This window comes from Rhea pennata, chromosome 22 (genome assembly GCF_028389875.1).
Source record: "Rhea pennata isolate bPtePen1 chromosome 22, bPtePen1.pri, whole genome shotgun sequence".
NCBI lineage: Eukaryota > Metazoa > Chordata > Aves > Rheiformes > Rheidae > Rhea > Rhea pennata.
This window is the reverse complement of record NC_084684.1, coordinates 5348810-5365842: the sequence shown is the minus strand read 5'-3', so window position 1 is coordinate 5365842 and position 17033 is coordinate 5348810. Positions and strand designations below refer to the sequence as shown.

Genomic DNA, 17033 nt, shown 5'->3' with positions numbered 1-17033 from the left:
GCGAAACAGCTGCCAAGTTAAGTGAATGCCAAAACAAGGACCACTGCATCTCCCATGGCAACACTTTCTGACCTCTACCCAAGAGGATAGTCACTGGAAGTTGCCTCATTTTTTGTCATTTCTCCATAGAACAGTTTGGACAAGCCAGGCACCACTTCAGGGAAATAAGGCTCACCTTACACAGGAAATTCTCTGCAGGCTACAGTGAGGACTACAGTCCTCACTCTCCCCAGACCAACCCACTCTCCTCAAGCCCTGAGGCAGCTAGGGTGACCATGTCTCAGCGTGCCAACAGCGTCCTGGTGAGCCACTGGGAAGAGGTTCTTAATTAAAGGAAGCAAGCTGTTCAGCAAATTAACTTCAGAGAAAACCAGAGTCTCAGTTGCTACTGGTATCAGGAAAGTCTGTTCAAGTAAGAGGAAACAGGAAAAAAAAAAAAAGCGAAAACAAAATAAACCTACCCCATCTACAACTGCCTGGACTTGCAGTTAAGTACACAAAATGGAAAGTTAGAGTTTAGACAGGCCCAGTTTTGGCACCTTCAGCTCCCCTGCACAGTAGGTCACTGAGCACATCTTTGCTACGGCACTGCATCAGAGGACGTGCTTACGGACCGACATGTTCACTTACAGGCTGGCACACACAGCCCCTTGCAGCTCTCTCCTCCCCAGACATCCATACAGCTGCAGAGTGCACTGCACTGGGGACAAGAGCCCCACCACTGTCCCAGCCTTCTAGGAGAAACGTTATCCACAGCCAACGGGTCCCCGCCAACTGCAGCTGATCCCAGCCTCCTGCACACAGCCAGCCCCAGCACACCAGAGGCTGTAACAAGCATTACCTCTACGAACAAAGTTTTGAATCTTTTCCTACTGAATGTAAAAGGAGGAATGAGTTTAAGTACTATATAGAATCAACAACAGGAAAGGAAAATTAGTTCCTTCATCATCTCCCAGAAGCCATGAGACACCCTTCACCACAAATACAACCACCTAGCTCAACCAACCCAAGCTCACATTCAGTTTGTGCAACGGAAGAATGCCAAAGGACACAGAAATAGGTCGAGAGAAAATTCTTCCAAGGAGTGGAGAAAAAAAAAAAGTGCATGCTCATCTTTCTCCTTCTCCCATCCCTCCACTCAGTGCAAGAAAGGAGCAAGTCTGATACCACTCAAGTGCCATAGAGAATACACACATTCAGCCAGAAGATCTCCAGCGTCTCTCTTGCAAAAACCTCTCAAGAGACAAATGCCTCTTGTAAATCACTTTGCTGAACTAACCCTCACCCTGCCTTCCAGTTCGGTCATTTACCTCTCCGCCAGCATTCACAGCTGGAGAAAGGGGTTATGGCCTCTCCTCTGCGCATCGAGGCAAGGAAGGAGCTAATCTGCATGTTTATTTGTTGTCTGTGCAGAATTCCTGCATTCTTTCCCTTGTTTACTTATCTGCTCTCAGGACAAACTGGGACACCAAAGAGTTTTGGGGCACCACTTCCCCCCACGAGCTCAGACCTCCTGCTGGAGCACAGGACAAGCATAAAGGGAGGAATTGAGAAGCCAAATGGGATGTTACAGAAGTATATTTTAAAGGTGACTGAGCAACAAGTAGAAGAAACCATCATCTCTCTCCAGATCTACCTTCCATAGAAGCTGTATTCCACATCTCGAGACCCAAGACCCTACTATATAGCACAAGTGAGATGCCTTCCCTCAACTCTTCCCAATAGTCATGTTGTAATACCCACAACAGTACTGTTAACTCACCCACTCTTTTTGTCCTGGGCACATGATCAGTCCATGTGTTGCCCAACAGACAGCTACAAGCCTGCTGTTTGAGGTCTCTATCAACAGTCCCTGCACTGAGAGTCACCTTGGTGCACAGTTATTCCTGGAGCATGGCATGACATTACAACTCTCCTCACCTGAGCACTTTTGAGAATAGACAAAGGCCTAGAAGAGATCACGCACACAAGAGATGCTGGGTTCACCAGGACCAATATAGAAGTGCAAATCATATCCCCCCGTATTCACATAGCTTCACAGTTCTGACTTAGGTATACCTGGGACGGGCAGACTTTACACCTATGGAGAATCTGGCTGGCTTCTCAGATCCCTGAAGGAGTCTGCAAGGCTGAGTTAGCAAGGAAGGGAGCCCAGGGTTCACTAAGATGAAAGACAGGTTTTTCACCAGAGTTAGTCCACTAACTTTGTATCCTATGCCTAAAGGAAAATTTAACTCAGATAAACAGATTTATTTTTCTGGTACTGCCTGCCAAACACATGTGTTAGGACAAAACTTTGCAGCAGAGATGCTTCCACCCCCATTAAATTCTTCACAGAGCAATCTGAGAACCTGCATAAAATCTGGAATGAAAACAACAAAAAAAAGAAATAACTCTGCTTGGCTGTACCTTGGTTGCAACCACTGCCTCTAACAGGCTCAATGCCAAGCATTTTTCCCATGATAAGCGAGTCCACAGAGTGGTAGGACTCCTATCCCAGGCACGTGTAGAATGTCACCAGTAGGATCATCTAGCAATCACTCATTTACAGGTTAAGAGTAAAAGGTGGCCAACAGAGACAGAGCTTGGTCAGAGCACTCAGCACACCCCATGTGAAGACTGAGACACACCCCGGTGGCCCTAGCCTCACCCTCCACGCAGTGCTCCACCTCCTCCAGGTTGCGCAGCGTTATCCTCATGAGGCTGGAGTTCAGCATCAGCTCGTTGCGATGTGCAGGCCACATGTACTGCGGAGCAGGGTTGACGAAGAAAATCCGTGTGTCCCCAGTTGAGACTTGGTTGTCACAGATCATTGGGTCCCCAAAGCCACCAATCACCACTTTGTTCCCACCATCCAAGAGGATCTCATGAGTGACGATGTCTTTGCCTTTCAGATAACGCCAGACTCTCACCTTGAACAAGAGGGAGAAAGAGTACATGAGACCATTTCAAAGCCACAACTAGAGCTCACCAGCATCTTCCAGCCCGGGTAATTTTTGTCACAAGATACACAGGAGTAGCCCAGGCTGGTAAAGTCTTCCACTAGAGCTAATTTCATTAGCCATCCCTCTAAAAAAAAAAAAAAAAAAAAAAAAGAAAAAAAAAAAAAAAAAACCACAAAACGTCAGCAAGGAAGGCCTAAGCACATATTACTGGTTTTGCACCCAACTCTCCAACGCATACACGAGCACTCAGCATTCCTTGATCGTTAGCGAGTACCTCCTTCCCCCCACATAACCACACACGGGAGTGAAGGGGTGACAGCCAAGTGTCCCAAGGGGTCCCTCAGTCATGCAGGTGTTCCAACAAGGGACAGATACCCATGGTTCCCCCAGTGCACCACTCTCCCCTCTGCATTGGGAGGCACTGTCTTTGGCACCCGAGCCCTGGGATTTGAATTTCATTCCTGCCTCTCCTCTCTTGGTAGCAGCCTCTGGCCCTCAGCCAAAGACAAGTGCCTGGCCAGCCCATTTACTGTTGTTGGAGGCTCAGAACACAGCCTGATAAAGGCTGCCCCTCACCAAACCCTCCAAGGAAGGTCATCTTGACTCACCTCCCTTGAGGCCCACTTCCCCCGCAGCAGCACACTAAAATACCCTTTGCTTTTTAGCATCAACAGCCAGGAGCCCTTTCCTCCCCACCCTTAGCATAAACATTGAGAAAGGTCCTGGTGCAAAGAATACCAGAGGCTGACACTATTATTCAAAGACTTACTGTATCTGTATCCCCTTTCCTTTGTTAGGGCCTGAACAATGTTCCAGATAAGCTGCTGCTTCTCAGCAAATACTTAAGGGACATTAGAAGACAATGCTGCTAGAGGGAAGGGCCAGACACTCCGAGATCAAAAGGACTGGTGCACGGTAAAAGGAGGAGCCCAGCACAGAGGGTGAGGCGGGGTTGCCATTAGGAACACACCAATTGCAGCTGGCATTTTCTGGGCACTCTGGAAAAACCAGACATCCCGAAATTGTCACCACAACGCGACGAGCCTCAGGTCAAAGGACATACCTACGAACTGCTTTAAAGTTTTCCAAGCACTTTAAAATGGACTGGTTCCTTTAACGCCAGCCCATTGGTTTTCTGTTTGCTGCCTACATCAAGTCCTACGCGGAGGTCCAGCCAGCCCTGCGGATCGGAGCCCAGCAGCGGGCAGAGGACTGCAGCTCACACCAGGCCTCACGGCAGGATTCCCCTCCGCGGGCTGCCAAGATGCAACGGGCTGGCAGCATCCAGACGTTCCCAAGAGGCTTTCCTCAGTGCAGCCTGTCTGCAAAGCTCCACACGCTCCAGCTGCTCTACGCAAAACCCAGGCATCCAAGGTCTAGTCACAAGCAGCCCAACCAGGACCCAGAAGTGAGATGCGAGAAGAGGCGTGAGGAAAACCAGAGCAGCCCCTTTTCCAGCCCCCTTGTGCGACACAGCTCTCCAGGGACACTGATGTCTCTCCTGTCTTACAGAGATTGTAGAGGGGCATGAGATACCTAAGATTTTATACAGGCCAAAACTTGTCTCTCAGGCTAAAACCTCATTGACTCTGGAATTAGTGTCACCCTGAGTAGTAGCTCTGCGATTTAGAGGTAAAAAACAAAATAAAATAAAAAAAAATTTTAAAAAGGCTCTGCTATCAGTCTTATTTTTCCTGGGCAAGGTCACACTGCAAGGGAATCTATTCACCTCTGATCTGTAAAGGCTGCTCAAGAGTCTTCTTGGAGCAAAAATCCCTACTGCTGTTTTGCCTTGCACACAGGGCTGCTTTATGCTGACAACAGCTAAGACAGGGGACAGATCTTATCAACCTGTCCCCCCCCCAATACTACACTCCTAACACCCATTTCAGTTGCCCCCGACTGGCTACGGCAGGGAATTCTGCTTTCCAGAAAGAGACCCTGCACACAGCCAAGGGAAACCCGCAGACTTCAGAATACGAATGTATGCATGCATATCATCTCACAACCGCCCTGGTCCTGCTCACGACTAGAAAGAAACACGAGTTCACAGCAGAAGACTCAGTCCTGCCTCGGACGCTCGGGCAGAAGTGAGGTCCCACCGCTGACCCGCTGCACAGACCCCAGCTGCGAGCCTGTTCTCTGCAGGCACAAGCCTGCAGAGCCAGCGATATGGCAGAAGCCCTGTTACCAAAGTGCCACGAGCAGCACCCCGGGGAGCACGCAAGCCTCAGCCTTGCCAGGGGAACCCCCCTTCCACTCCCAGGCAGCATCACCCAAGGTGACAGACTCCACTTGGTACATTTTTTCCCAAGAGAAATCCTGACTGGTAACAAAATCTCAGTGGGTGAAATGTATCAAGGGAAAAGAAAACACTGCTGGCAAACCCACACAAAACAAGAAAAACCTACACGTGCAACCAATTTTGAGGCAAACATTAAATGCCAGGAAGCCTCCAACGAGGAAGGCTGCTCAGCTAGAGAAATTACTGTCTATCCGTCAGGGAGGCAGCAAACAGCAGCACAGGAGCCTTGGGAGGCGGGCAGGGAGAGACTGGTAGGCTGCACCAACTAAAGAAGGGGATCCCTCAGCTCGGGCCACCCGTCCAGGAGGACGGGAGACAGAGTAGAGCGCAAACCATATAAAATTGTAGGGGGCAGCTGCTTGAGCAACTTATTTCCTAGAGATGACTACAGGCTGGGTTTGCCAAAACAGATGAATGATTTGGAAGTAGGAGCCAGTTTCCCCTCAGTCATCCTAACTTCAGAAAGGAAAAATCCTGTCCACAAGAAAAGGGCTAGTTCCTCCCTCCCCCTGTATCTGCTCTCAATAGTTCTAAAGCAAAGTCTCCCTGGAACCGCTGCTGGAGAGACATTGCTGCTGGCTCATCCTCCTGCCCAAAAAAGGAGAAATCTGCACACAGCTGCAAGCCCTGGTGCCACGCTCTCTGCAAGAAACTGCCCCAAAGAAACACCCACACAGGAGGAAAGAGGCAACCTGGAGTGAACGGTTTCTTGCATGCAGGGAACACAGAGGACATGTTCCCATCCACTCCTGCTAGGTTAGAAATCCTCCTGCTACTGCAATCCTTTTGCGGGGAAAACATGACCACAGAGCAGACTCCTCTGAAGGGAGCTAGCAAGCAGCACAGAGCCAGGCCTGCGAGCTGTACGTAATACGAACGGCTCACCAGAGCACTGCCCGAGGTCTCAGCCTGGAGCAGCAAGCGTGGCTACTCTAGTGCATGGGTATTGCTGTGACCACAGGAATCCCCTGCCCGCCGTGCTCAACACATGCTTTATCACGTTCTCCGTCAGCATCTCCTCTCCTACACCAGCCAGAGTGCCCAGTCACCGGCATTCTCCAGCTGTCCTCACTGCCCAAAGAGCACTTCAACTCACACTGTGCCAAGCACCAAAGCATCTGGGGAAGGGGCAGCTCAGCGATAAGGGGCTCTTGATCCCCTCTCTGAAGCAGGCTTGCAGGTGTGTCCTTTAAGAACGTGGTTCCAAGGGGAACATGGGAGTAGCAGAAGTATGTCCACATGCATCTGGGGAGACGGTCCTTGAGGAACACCAGGGGGTGGCTGGGGAAGGCAGGGACGTCGTGAGCTGTTTGCACTAAAGGTCCTATGCTTGGTATGGGGGGAGGCTTGTGTCTTGTTAGCTGAGGAGAAAAGTATGGGGCAGACATTATGCCACTCTGGAATGAGCCATTCTTAGTTATCTGCGACAACAGCTCACTGGCCTCTGCTCTGCACAGCCTTTCGAGGGCACTGTGCTCCCAGAATTCCAAGACAACACAGAGGGAGGGTTAAAAAAAAAAAAAACACCCCACACCACACTCACCCTGTGCCAAACACCTCCAACCTGCCACTCAATGACTGCAGAAGCAGCACACAAAGGCTTGACACTGCAAAGTCCAATCAAGAGGATGTGGGGGGGGGGACTAGGGGCAATGCAAGCCTTGCAAATTTTGATCAATCTTACAATTTTTGAGGTCTTATCTCTGGAATTTCAGCAGGGCTCATCCCTCCCTCAGTCCTAAGGGAGAGGCTTCAAGGTCCACAGTGATCTTGAGCCAAACTCCCACACACCATCCCCGCCAGGGCTGGGAAGAGGCAGCTGCAAATGCTGTGGTGAGGGAACAGGTCATTCCACCAGCACAGGAGCAAGCAGGCTAGGGTGATGCCCTCCTATTCGCTGCCAGAGCCCAGCAAAAAATTCACCTAGCAAGTGGAGAAAGGGAATGGATTTAGTGTTGCTTACACTCTTTAGGCACAACTGAAGGAGAAGAACAAAGCTCAGAAGGGTATTATCAGATCCTCCTATTCCTCACATCATCTTAAGGGCTGTAATATTGCCAGCCTTGAAGGACTCTGGACTGGATGGGTCTGAGCTCTCATTCAGCCCAGCAGGTCCCGTGATCCAAACAGTCACTGCATATTGCTGAGGTAAGCCCTATTCTCCTGCATACTTCAAATTAAAACTATCCTAGGTATAAATACCACTGTGGCTCTTTGGAAGCCACATGCACCTTAGCTGCCCTGAGACACGAAGAGATTGGCCAAAGGGTGCTGAAGAGGTGTTCTAGTTCTCATTTGGCCTCCAGCATGAAGGAAATCAGCTCGCCTTGAGCCAGCCTTAAACAATGCCACAGCAACCAAAGGGCAAGAATAACTCACAGGCTATCCATCTCTCCCCCACAGCCCAAGTCCAAGCTGCTGTAGCACTGCACAGTCTTCACCGGCAGAGGAAAAGTAGGCTGAGAAAGCAATAGCTTCCAAAGCTATTTGCACAGCCTAATTCAAGCCAAGAAGAAACCTGCTTCAAAAAGCCAACTGCAATTGCATGCAGCCCTGCCAGCGTGAACTGAGAGAGAAAATTGACAGTCAACCAGCAAGCAGAGGGAGAATCAGATGGCAAAGAAGGGTAGCTGTGACACGCAGATGTCTGTTCTGTCCCTCCGCAATCTTACAGGATCCTCGGTGTTCACAGAGACACATCTGCTTCACTACATGTAGACAGTGCCCATGAGGCAGCCACCTTCAAAGAACCAGTCTGGTGACACCTGCAAACGTGGCACCTCAGATGAGCCAAGGGTGCAGACAGCTAAGAAACACAGCCTGTATGGCTTCAGTACAAGTCTGAACTAACACAAGCCTCCTGCTTCTCCACCCGGGACCAGCTGTTTCTGCAGTCCTCCGCACAGCAGCATAACTCCCTGCGGTTGCGCTTCTCCCCACAGTCAAGTCAAGACACCTTCCTGCAGCAGCACCAGCCCCATCTCCTCTTCCTTCGGCAGGAGCAGCCTGAAACCCGCAGGGCAAGAGCTCAGGCTGCAACTAGGCGAGGTGCATAAGCAACCAGGGCAGAAACCCAGGAACACAAAGGAAACAAAAGGAAAAATAAAAGACACAGGCAGAGTGCACTCCCTGAGGCTTGTGCGAAAGGTAAGCTGGGCATTTTCACAGTTAGATCTAAGGAGGCAGAAAGACTAAAGCTTAGCCCCTCTTCTGAAGCAGATGGTAATTTGAGTTAATTAGCATGACTGTTACAATCTTACGTCATCGAGCCAAGCCACAGCATTCACAAGCAACACCACAGTCCAGGAGCTTTCTCCCCACCCTTGTCCTCTCTAACAAATGGGTATGAAAGCACCAAAGACTAAGTGATTACCTGAAGGGCATCCCATTCATCATTATACACAGTTACGACTTCTTTAGTGGTGACTCACTGATTCCATCAAGGAATGAGAGAGAAAGGGGGCAGACCCCACAAAACTAGAGCCTAATACCAGAAGGTCCCTTCCCTATAGCAGACTCACCCTTTCACTAAGGGCACATAAAGCACTGGATTAAGACTGTTTTACAAGAGTCTTGGTAGCTGGAGGGAAGCAGAATAAGCACAGTGAAGGCTATTTAGGCAGATCCTTGCATGAGCTTATTTTAAGTACAGTAGAAAAGTGAAAGGGTAAGCACAGTACAGAAAGTGAAAGGGTTTTCCAGGATGCCATGGAGGTCCATGCCACAGTATGGAATGGGACCACCTGTACAGGCACACAGAGTGCTGCCAGGAAGATGCCTTAAGAAATGAGAGCTTTGGTCCTGGTAAGAACCTAGGCAGAGGAGGAAATACCAGAGCAGTCTCCTCAAACAGAGCTGCTGCTCTCAGGTTGAGGTAAAAAGGGTCACTGCTAGATTTCAGAAGAAGGGCTGACAGCACTGGTTAGCATCTGCTCCGCTTGCATCTTCACACACAGCTCTGCCAACATCCCTCCCTCCTGACCACAGGTCATCCCTCTCCCCTTGCTGCTGCTCTTCACTCTGTGCCGTTTTCTGGCACAAGCTGGCTAGCCTTTTATACGAGAACTAGCAGAGCACCTAATCTACCAACCCCAGCTCCTTCCACATCCAACCCTGGCTGGGTTGGCTGAAGAACAGCCCCCATTATCCCCCAAAACACAGGCTCTATTGTTTGGAATGGAATCCACATCCTTCCCAACACTTCCTATAGCACATATAGGACCTGCATTTGTCCTATAAATAGGAGCTTCCTTCACAAGTATCAGATCAAACCAGAATAAGGCATACTGGAGGACTCAAAAGCAAGAGAAGACAATGCCAACACAAAGGCTGTAAATAGGATGGACAGAAACACACCAAGCTCCAGAGGAATCACAAGTCCAAGGCTGTAGTCAGCAGCAAAGCATAGAGTCCTGGTTCTCATACCAAATCACACTCCTGGGAGAAAGGACACATTAGCAGGTTTCAGAGTCAGTTTTAGGAGCTTCATCAGTCTGTTCTTCATTAATAATAATAATCTGTTCTAGTAGCAAATTAATGGCTGCTAGCTATTTAAGAATGTTTATCTAACATTAAAATTTACATTTCTTCTCTTGGTTGTAATATGCTTATCTTCATATATCAAAGGCTTCAGCTGGGAGGGTTTAGAGCAGTTTAACTAGAAAGCACAATATACCAACGCAGCACTTGCAGGAATCTGCCACAGCTGTTCACGTGCCCGCTCCCTCCCAGACCACCCAGCACCAGCAACATTCGCCATGCTGGGTGCGGGCTCCAGGCGACTCCTGCCACACGCTCTGCCCTTGCATTTCCGTTCAGATAAAGAACCACCCGACAGGAGATAACAGCGGTATCTGGAGGTAACCTCAGGGTCTAAGGAACAGCTACCTGAGTTACAGTGAGGAAATGTGTTTTCTCATGAGCTAACTGGCAAGATGAGTTTTACACCTTGACTCGTTTCAGCTCCACAAGGCACCAACGTTGGTGAGAGGAGCCGAAGCCAAAGGTCAGCCTGCCAGGTTTAATGATGAAACTGTCCTTTTGGAATCTGGCTGCTGGGCGGGGGGTCCTCCTCCTCCCGCAAAACCAACATACAAGTTTGTCTAATCTTGCAACCCAACACCCGCAGAATCCACAGCAGTTTACCACTATTTTGAAAGATCTTAGACACAGAATGAAACAGGCTTATTGCTGCTGCAAAATGAAGCATTTAAGTCACGAGCATTACACCCCTCCTAACTCATAAGGCTAGGAGAAATGTTGATTTATATGCTTTCAGGCCCTCAAGACTCCAAGTCCCATTTTGAAGCCTTTTTCTGAAAACACACTACAAACATACCATTAGAAGTTGCATAGAGAAAATTCTTTATGCAATTAAATGGATTGAAGAACTGGATTAAAGAACTGGTGTTTAAGAAAATTGCTAAATATCACAGCAGGGCTGGGATAGCTAGCAACCCAGCTGCAATGAGAAGGGATGGGCACTTCAGCTGAAGGTAGCTGATAAGGGTTTTCTCCTTTCACTTTCTTTTGTGGGACGCCAGAACCAGAATCATTTCTTTGGGGCAGGTTTTGGACTCCAGGTGCTATTACGACACTAATAATCGGCAGAACCCAAATCCTAAGGTTAACTGTGGAGTAAGTAGCACGAGCATTCTCCAAAGCACTGCTCAGGAAGTTCCGAGAGCGAATCTCTTCCCAAACAGAACAATATAAGCTACACTTCACATAAAGCCACCAGCTGCAGTTCAGGTTCCTCCCAACACATTGCTCCCTGGCTGCTCTTTGCTGCTTGTACATGATGCACCTCTGCAAATGCGGAGGTGCTGAGCAAGCAAATTTACCACCACAGGAGCACAAAGCAGTTTTCCTAGACCAGAGTCTTGCTCTGAAGCAAGAAAACAAAGTTGGATTGCTAGCCAGACACTCTGCTATGTGTCTGCAGTGAGAAGCAAGAGATCAGTTCCTCAGGTGAGCATTTCTACCTCGTCCCCAGCCTTTCTGAGCCACCTCCCGTCTACTCCTATCACAGCCCTCGCCCCAGCGTCAGGCTGCCCACATCCATTCAACCATATGTGCCCCAAGCTGCCACAGGACACAGGCTGCTCACAGCCGCTTATTAGTTTTCTATATAGCACCCAGGATGTGCCAGACACTTTGCAAACATAAGGTCTCTGCACTAGCCTGGAGGGTCTGTGATCTAATTTAGAAGCGCGGGGCGCAGACTGTACCATGCAGTATCACAAGGGGCAGAGTGGTCAAAGGCAGCATGAAGCAGCAGGCACCAGGTGGACAGACAGAAGCTTTTCAACTGGTTTATTCAGCTGAGAGATTCTCCAGAACACAAGGCAGCACCACAGTGTAAAGTGACCCTTCCCCTGCAGCAGCAAACCTCTCCCAGCAACACACTGCTGCACATCCCACCAAGCCCTGCTTAGCACTAACTACAGGCGAGGACCACTGTACTTTTTAGGATGGGAAGGAGAGGAGACTACCAAAAATGAGGAGGGGAGGAACGCAACTTAGCTGCGAGTCCTCACGAGTGGGATTCCTGCCCTGGGAAGGGTTAAGCCATACGGCACACATCCTCTGGCAACAAGCAGATGGTATTTCAGGTTGCTCAGTATTTTGCTGTCTCTCAGATTTTTTTTTTTGGGGGGGGGGGGTGGCCGGCCGCAGGAGGGGAGTTAACATAGCCAAAGGCCAGATTCACAGTTAAATAATAGCTTGGGCTAGAAGTACTCAAGATGCTCTTAAAGTAACCCAGGAGATACATTCACAGCCTGCAAGCAGCTCTGAACACCTTCCGTGGCCGGCCCAAGCCCCTCCAAAGCACAAAGTTGGGAGCGAGTTCTGCATGAGGGAAAGCAGGGAAATGTCCATAAAAAGCAACCTTAAGAGATTCCCCGCAAAACAGCTGCTGGAGCTCTAACGGGGAGAAACTCCGCAGTCTAAAAATACATAATTGCACGCCAAAGCGCCAATGCAGACAATAAGAAACACATGTTTGTGCCCGAAAAGGAGCTTGTCCCATCTGAAAGTTTCCCGTCGCACACGCCAGCGCGGACACGGGGGAGTCGCTCGCTCCCCGGCGCCGGTGGCTCCGCGGGCGGCTCCGCGGGCGGCTCCGCGGGCGGCTCCGGGCTCGCGCTGCGGCGCGGGGGCCCGGCCCGGCCCGGCCCCTGCGCCGCGGGCCGCTGCCAGGCTCTGCCCGGCGCCCGCGGCCCCTTACCTTGCAGGAGTAGGTGTGGTGCACGGGGTCCACGTTCATGATCTCCTCCACGGTGCCCGTGAGCACCACGTTGGCCTCCTCCTCCCGCCGCTCCAGCTCCCGCTCGGGGCACGTCGCCCCGCCGCCGGCCAGCGCCAGCGCCAGCGCCAGCAGCGCGGCCGCCGCTCGCCCCCGCCGTGCCCCCATGGCCCGCCGGGCCCGGCGCGGCGCGGCTCGGCCCGGCGCGGCGCCCCCTTCCCCGCGGCACCCCGACGGCGCGGGCGAACAAAGCGGCCCCGCTCGCACGCAGGGCTGCCGCAGAGAGAAGGGCTACTTTTGTTCAAGGAGGCGCAAAGGAGGAAAGAAAGAGAGGGAGGGAGGGAGGCAGGGAGGGAGGGGAGGGGGGAAGGAGGAAAATCTCAAGAGGAGGAGGAGGCGGCGGCGGCGGAGGAGGGGATCGCTTTCTCCCAAAGCTGCGGTCGGAGAAATGCTCTGTCCTCTGCCTCGCCCGCGTAAGAAAGCCCGGCGATTTGCATGCAATCTGAATTGCTGATAAGAGGGGAGCGGGGGTAGGGAGAGGAGGGAGCCAGGCAGCCCCGCCGCCGCCGCCGCCGGCTCCTCCGGCGGAGCTGCGCCGCGGCCGCCACCCCCAGGAAAGGCAGCGCACGCCCGGTTAATGGATAATCAGCGCGCCAACGTGAGGAGACTTTTAAAGGTGTAGGGAGCCCCGCAGACGGGCGGCTTGCTCTCCTGCCTTCCTCTCCGGCTCGGCGGCCGCCACTCCCCGTCCTCCTCGCCAGACCCTGTCCTGGCGTTTCCCCCCAGGCCACCCGCTCGGCCCCCCAGCACGGACGCCGGGATGTGCTCCGATCAACAGGGCAACCCAGAGCTTGGCACCTACCCCCCTGCCTCACACCTCCCAGCAGTCACAGGGGACAAGCCACCGTTCAAGAAGCGAGCAAGCATGGAGAAAAGCACACAGAGAGACCCCAGCACAGTCCCCAGCTCCACAAGCACAACACAGGCACAGAAAAACAGCCAGAGCCAGCTGCTTCCCACTTCCACCCCTGCCATCCACAGCTCACCCTTACTACGGACAAAATCCGAAGTTAATGTAGACAAACTGTTCTGCTGGTACTGCTTAGGGGTTAGCCTTGCAGTGCCCCAGGTGTACCGGCTGTTCCCATTTTCCAGATGGGGAAACTGAGGCACGGAGCACAGGGCCAGTCCTGATCCGCAGAGCTCCTACAAGCACTCAGTACCAGCACAAACGAAGCCACCAATGCTTGCTCCACTGCCATCTGCTAAGACATTTAGCAGGGGAAGAGCGGCACTTGGGGTTCCCAGGCCTTGCCCTAAGCCCAGCAAAGCCACCCTCCAGTGGAATGGCTTGTGTCTGCCCCTAGAGCGTTATGACCTTCTGCCCCATCTTCCTCCAGGGACTGGATGGCAATTTTTCTAGATGTCATGTGCAATTACTGCAAATATAAAATGAAAAGTTAAGTGGCACCAGGGGAAGGATATTGTTTCTTCCCTCCATAAATTAGCCATCCCTGGAGGCATTTTAGAAGGCTGTTTTACTTGATAGCAAGCCGTGTTTGTGACCCAAGGCCAAGCGGGTGGATTACTGATCGCTGCGCGAAGTTTAACCAGGCCAATACCACTGCGCCAGCAGAGGACACGACGTGAACGATGTCGTTCTCTGATGCGCACGTGTCAATACACAGCAGCAGCCTGAACTGTAGGACTCTGCGAATGAGCAGCCACCCCGTTCATCCTCCGAAGCTGCAGCAGTGCGGGTTGCCCTATATGCCGCTGCCACTGTATATGTGCTGGTCCGTTTCCCTCCTTGGAACACAAACAGGAATTTGCTATAAGGTAGAAACTCAAGGGTTTTTTTAGTGTTCAGAATGCTGTCCAAGACTTGTTTCTACCCTGAAGAGGGAGAAGTACCAGAGATTCCATCAACCTCTCTGGAGATTTCACAACCACTGTGGTTTTACAGGAAGACATACTGTATATATTCGGTCTTAAACCACAAACTTCACATTTCAGCAGTGATTTTAGTCTCAACACTGGGGCTGTTCTTGCACACCCTTGTGTATCTATCTGCTCCAAACTTCAATTTCTGGCGGGAAACAAGAAATCTTTCCATTTATGGCCCTTGTCTAAAAAGATAAAGTCTTGTAAAACTGAGTTCCCGCGTCAAAACCTAAGGAAACTTGCCTATTCAAAAGCATACAGGATTTAACTGCCACAGTGGGAACTCTGGAGATGTGGTTTCCCAAAGGAGCTGGCCCACAACAAGTTTTGGTCTTTAGGAAACCTGGCTTCATCTGGAGGTTCTTGCCCCTTCAAAAACCTGGCTGCATTCTATGTCTTCCCTGTAGAAACCCCAGACCTCGTAGAGGATTGGGTTCCTGCAAAGCAAAATTACCCCCGAGGAAAAAGGGAGATAAAGCAGGATGTATAATGTCAGATTTTCTGTCTGTGCCAACTAGAAAGCTTCACAGAAATTTTGTGGTTTGGTTTTTTCTGTCATTATTGTAAAAAGTCACACTGTTTAGCTGTTGCGCATCTGCAAAGAATAAGAACTCAAGAATAAGGTCCTAATTAACAGATTAATCACTTTCCTCTCTCTGTGGCATTAGCAGTGACTTGTCAGGCTTCAATCTGCCAGGCCACATGTCTACTTGACTTAGACCTGAGGAGATTCACAGTAAAACCTCCATCAGCTCTTTGGGACTGGCGCTATCATCTCCTCATATGGCTGAAGACAGGCGAGCTCTCCAATCCTGTCTGTAGGGTCTGTCTCCGCTGCCCGAAATGCTACAGAATTTCATAGCTATTTGGACCCCAAACTTGCTCCTTAGTCCTTCATTTTGATAATACTGGCCTTGAGAGTCCCCGACGTGCAGCTGGCCCTGTCTTTGTGAAGAAGAGACCAAGGCCCTACGAGGCTGCTCCTCTGCCGGTGTCGAACACGGAGGCTGGGGCACTTTGTGAGGTGAGGGGCTCTTCCCCACGGGTCCCAGTGTTCCCAGGATCGGGAGCACTTGCTTCTGGAGGCTCAGAACTACATAAAGTGTAATATCTTGGGAAGATTGCTTTACTGATAGCTGCTTGCCGGAACAAATGGTTTCAGCTCCTTCTGCCTGCAAGGGAAAGTGGTTTCCAAATGAGGGCCAAGGGAGCTGTGTTCAGGATGGGGTGGGAAGGCTCCATTACAAGCCAAGAGCAGCATGGAGTCCAGGCCTGTAGCCGTCCCTGTTACGCAGTCAGGGTTTAGCACAAAGGACTCCATTATTACTTTGTGGCTATCATAAACTCAAGCAATCAGCTAAAAATATTTCAATGCTTGGCAGACTATTTTGCTATTTTAATTATTAATTTTTATTGTATTCCTCAAGCATTGCTCAGCTGTAAATCACAGAAAGAACCTCAGTTCAAGGTGGAAAAAAGCAGTTGTAATATTCTGCTCCCACACTTTGCAAATTGGAGAGGGGAGAAATTATTTACTCTTTGCTGGTAACATTTTCTATTTGCTAGGTCTCTCCTCCTAGCCCCACCCTGCCATCTGCTTTCAAAGCTGTGAAGAGGAAAATTGATTTAACGAGCCTTTCTAATGTATTGGCCCCTATTTGTTTAGTTCTTTTCAAGTGGATTTATACCGCCTTGTAGGCTCACTGGTGGAGTGACCATACAAACCAAAGCCAGCCCAGGATCTCATCTCTCCTATGTGCAGTTTTAATAAAGTCCATAAAGTCCATAGAAGCAACTTTGCTTTTTCAAAGGAACAGCATCAAAATAAAATTGAAAGCACTCACTTACTCCAAGCACCCCTCTTAAAGACAATTGTGCTGTCAGAACTGTTACACAGCAGACATTTATACTTCTTATTTTCCTCTTCCACTGCCACTGTGCTGAAGCCTCACTGACAACAGGAGAAACTGGCCAAGTAACTGATCATACTGTGCAACAACGGGAACAAACTATCTGGCAAAGCAGTGTACAAATAAATAAACTATGGCACTGATGAAAATAGATAAATCACTGGATTTTGTCCAGACACTGCTCAAGATGGGTATTAAAAACCTGAGGCTTGCAAAACTTCAGTATCAGTAATCTTACAATTCAAGTATCACATTTAGGCTATGAAAAATCTAGAGATTTTTGAGAGCTTACCAGGACTCTTTAATCAGTGTTTGCTTTTGTACATCTCTCCGTCCACTTGGATCATATTTCCAAGATTTTCTTGCAGGAAGGGCCTAAAATCTCAGAGAAGAACAGAGAGGAGCAGAAAGAAAGGGGAGAGGAGAGGAGAGGAGAGGAGAGGAGAGGAGAGGAGAGGAGAGGAGAGGAGAAGCTGTGATACTTCCAACCAGGTCTTTACACAAGCAGAGGTTTTGTAAAAACCTCTAGTGTTATGAGACGTCACTAGCACCGTGGGAATGATCAACACTGAGCTTTATACACCTGTTTAACCTCCAGCATTCACTAAGCCTCGGTGATGTCCGTGGCATTACCTACACAGAGTTAACTGTCTGTTTAAAGCGTTGCCTGATCAGAGCTT

At 50.2% G+C, this 17033-nt stretch overlaps 1 protein-coding gene across 1 annotated transcript in view; it reads right to left on the bottom strand.

Moving 5' to 3' along the window:
• AGRN (agrin) overlaps window positions 1-12617 on the bottom strand; it is a 138822-nt gene extending 126205 nt beyond the window's left edge. Inside the window, exons 1-2 of the mRNA XM_062593160.1 lie at window positions 12482-12617; window positions 2651-2912 (exon numbers count right to left, since the gene is read on the bottom strand). Coding sequence (XP_062449144.1) covers window positions 2651-2912; window positions 12482-12520 — 301 coding nt within the window. The 5' untranslated portion in view covers window positions 12521-12617. The remainder of the gene's footprint in view (window positions 1-2650; window positions 2913-12481) is intronic.
• Window positions 12618-17033: the final 4416 nt, after the last annotated feature.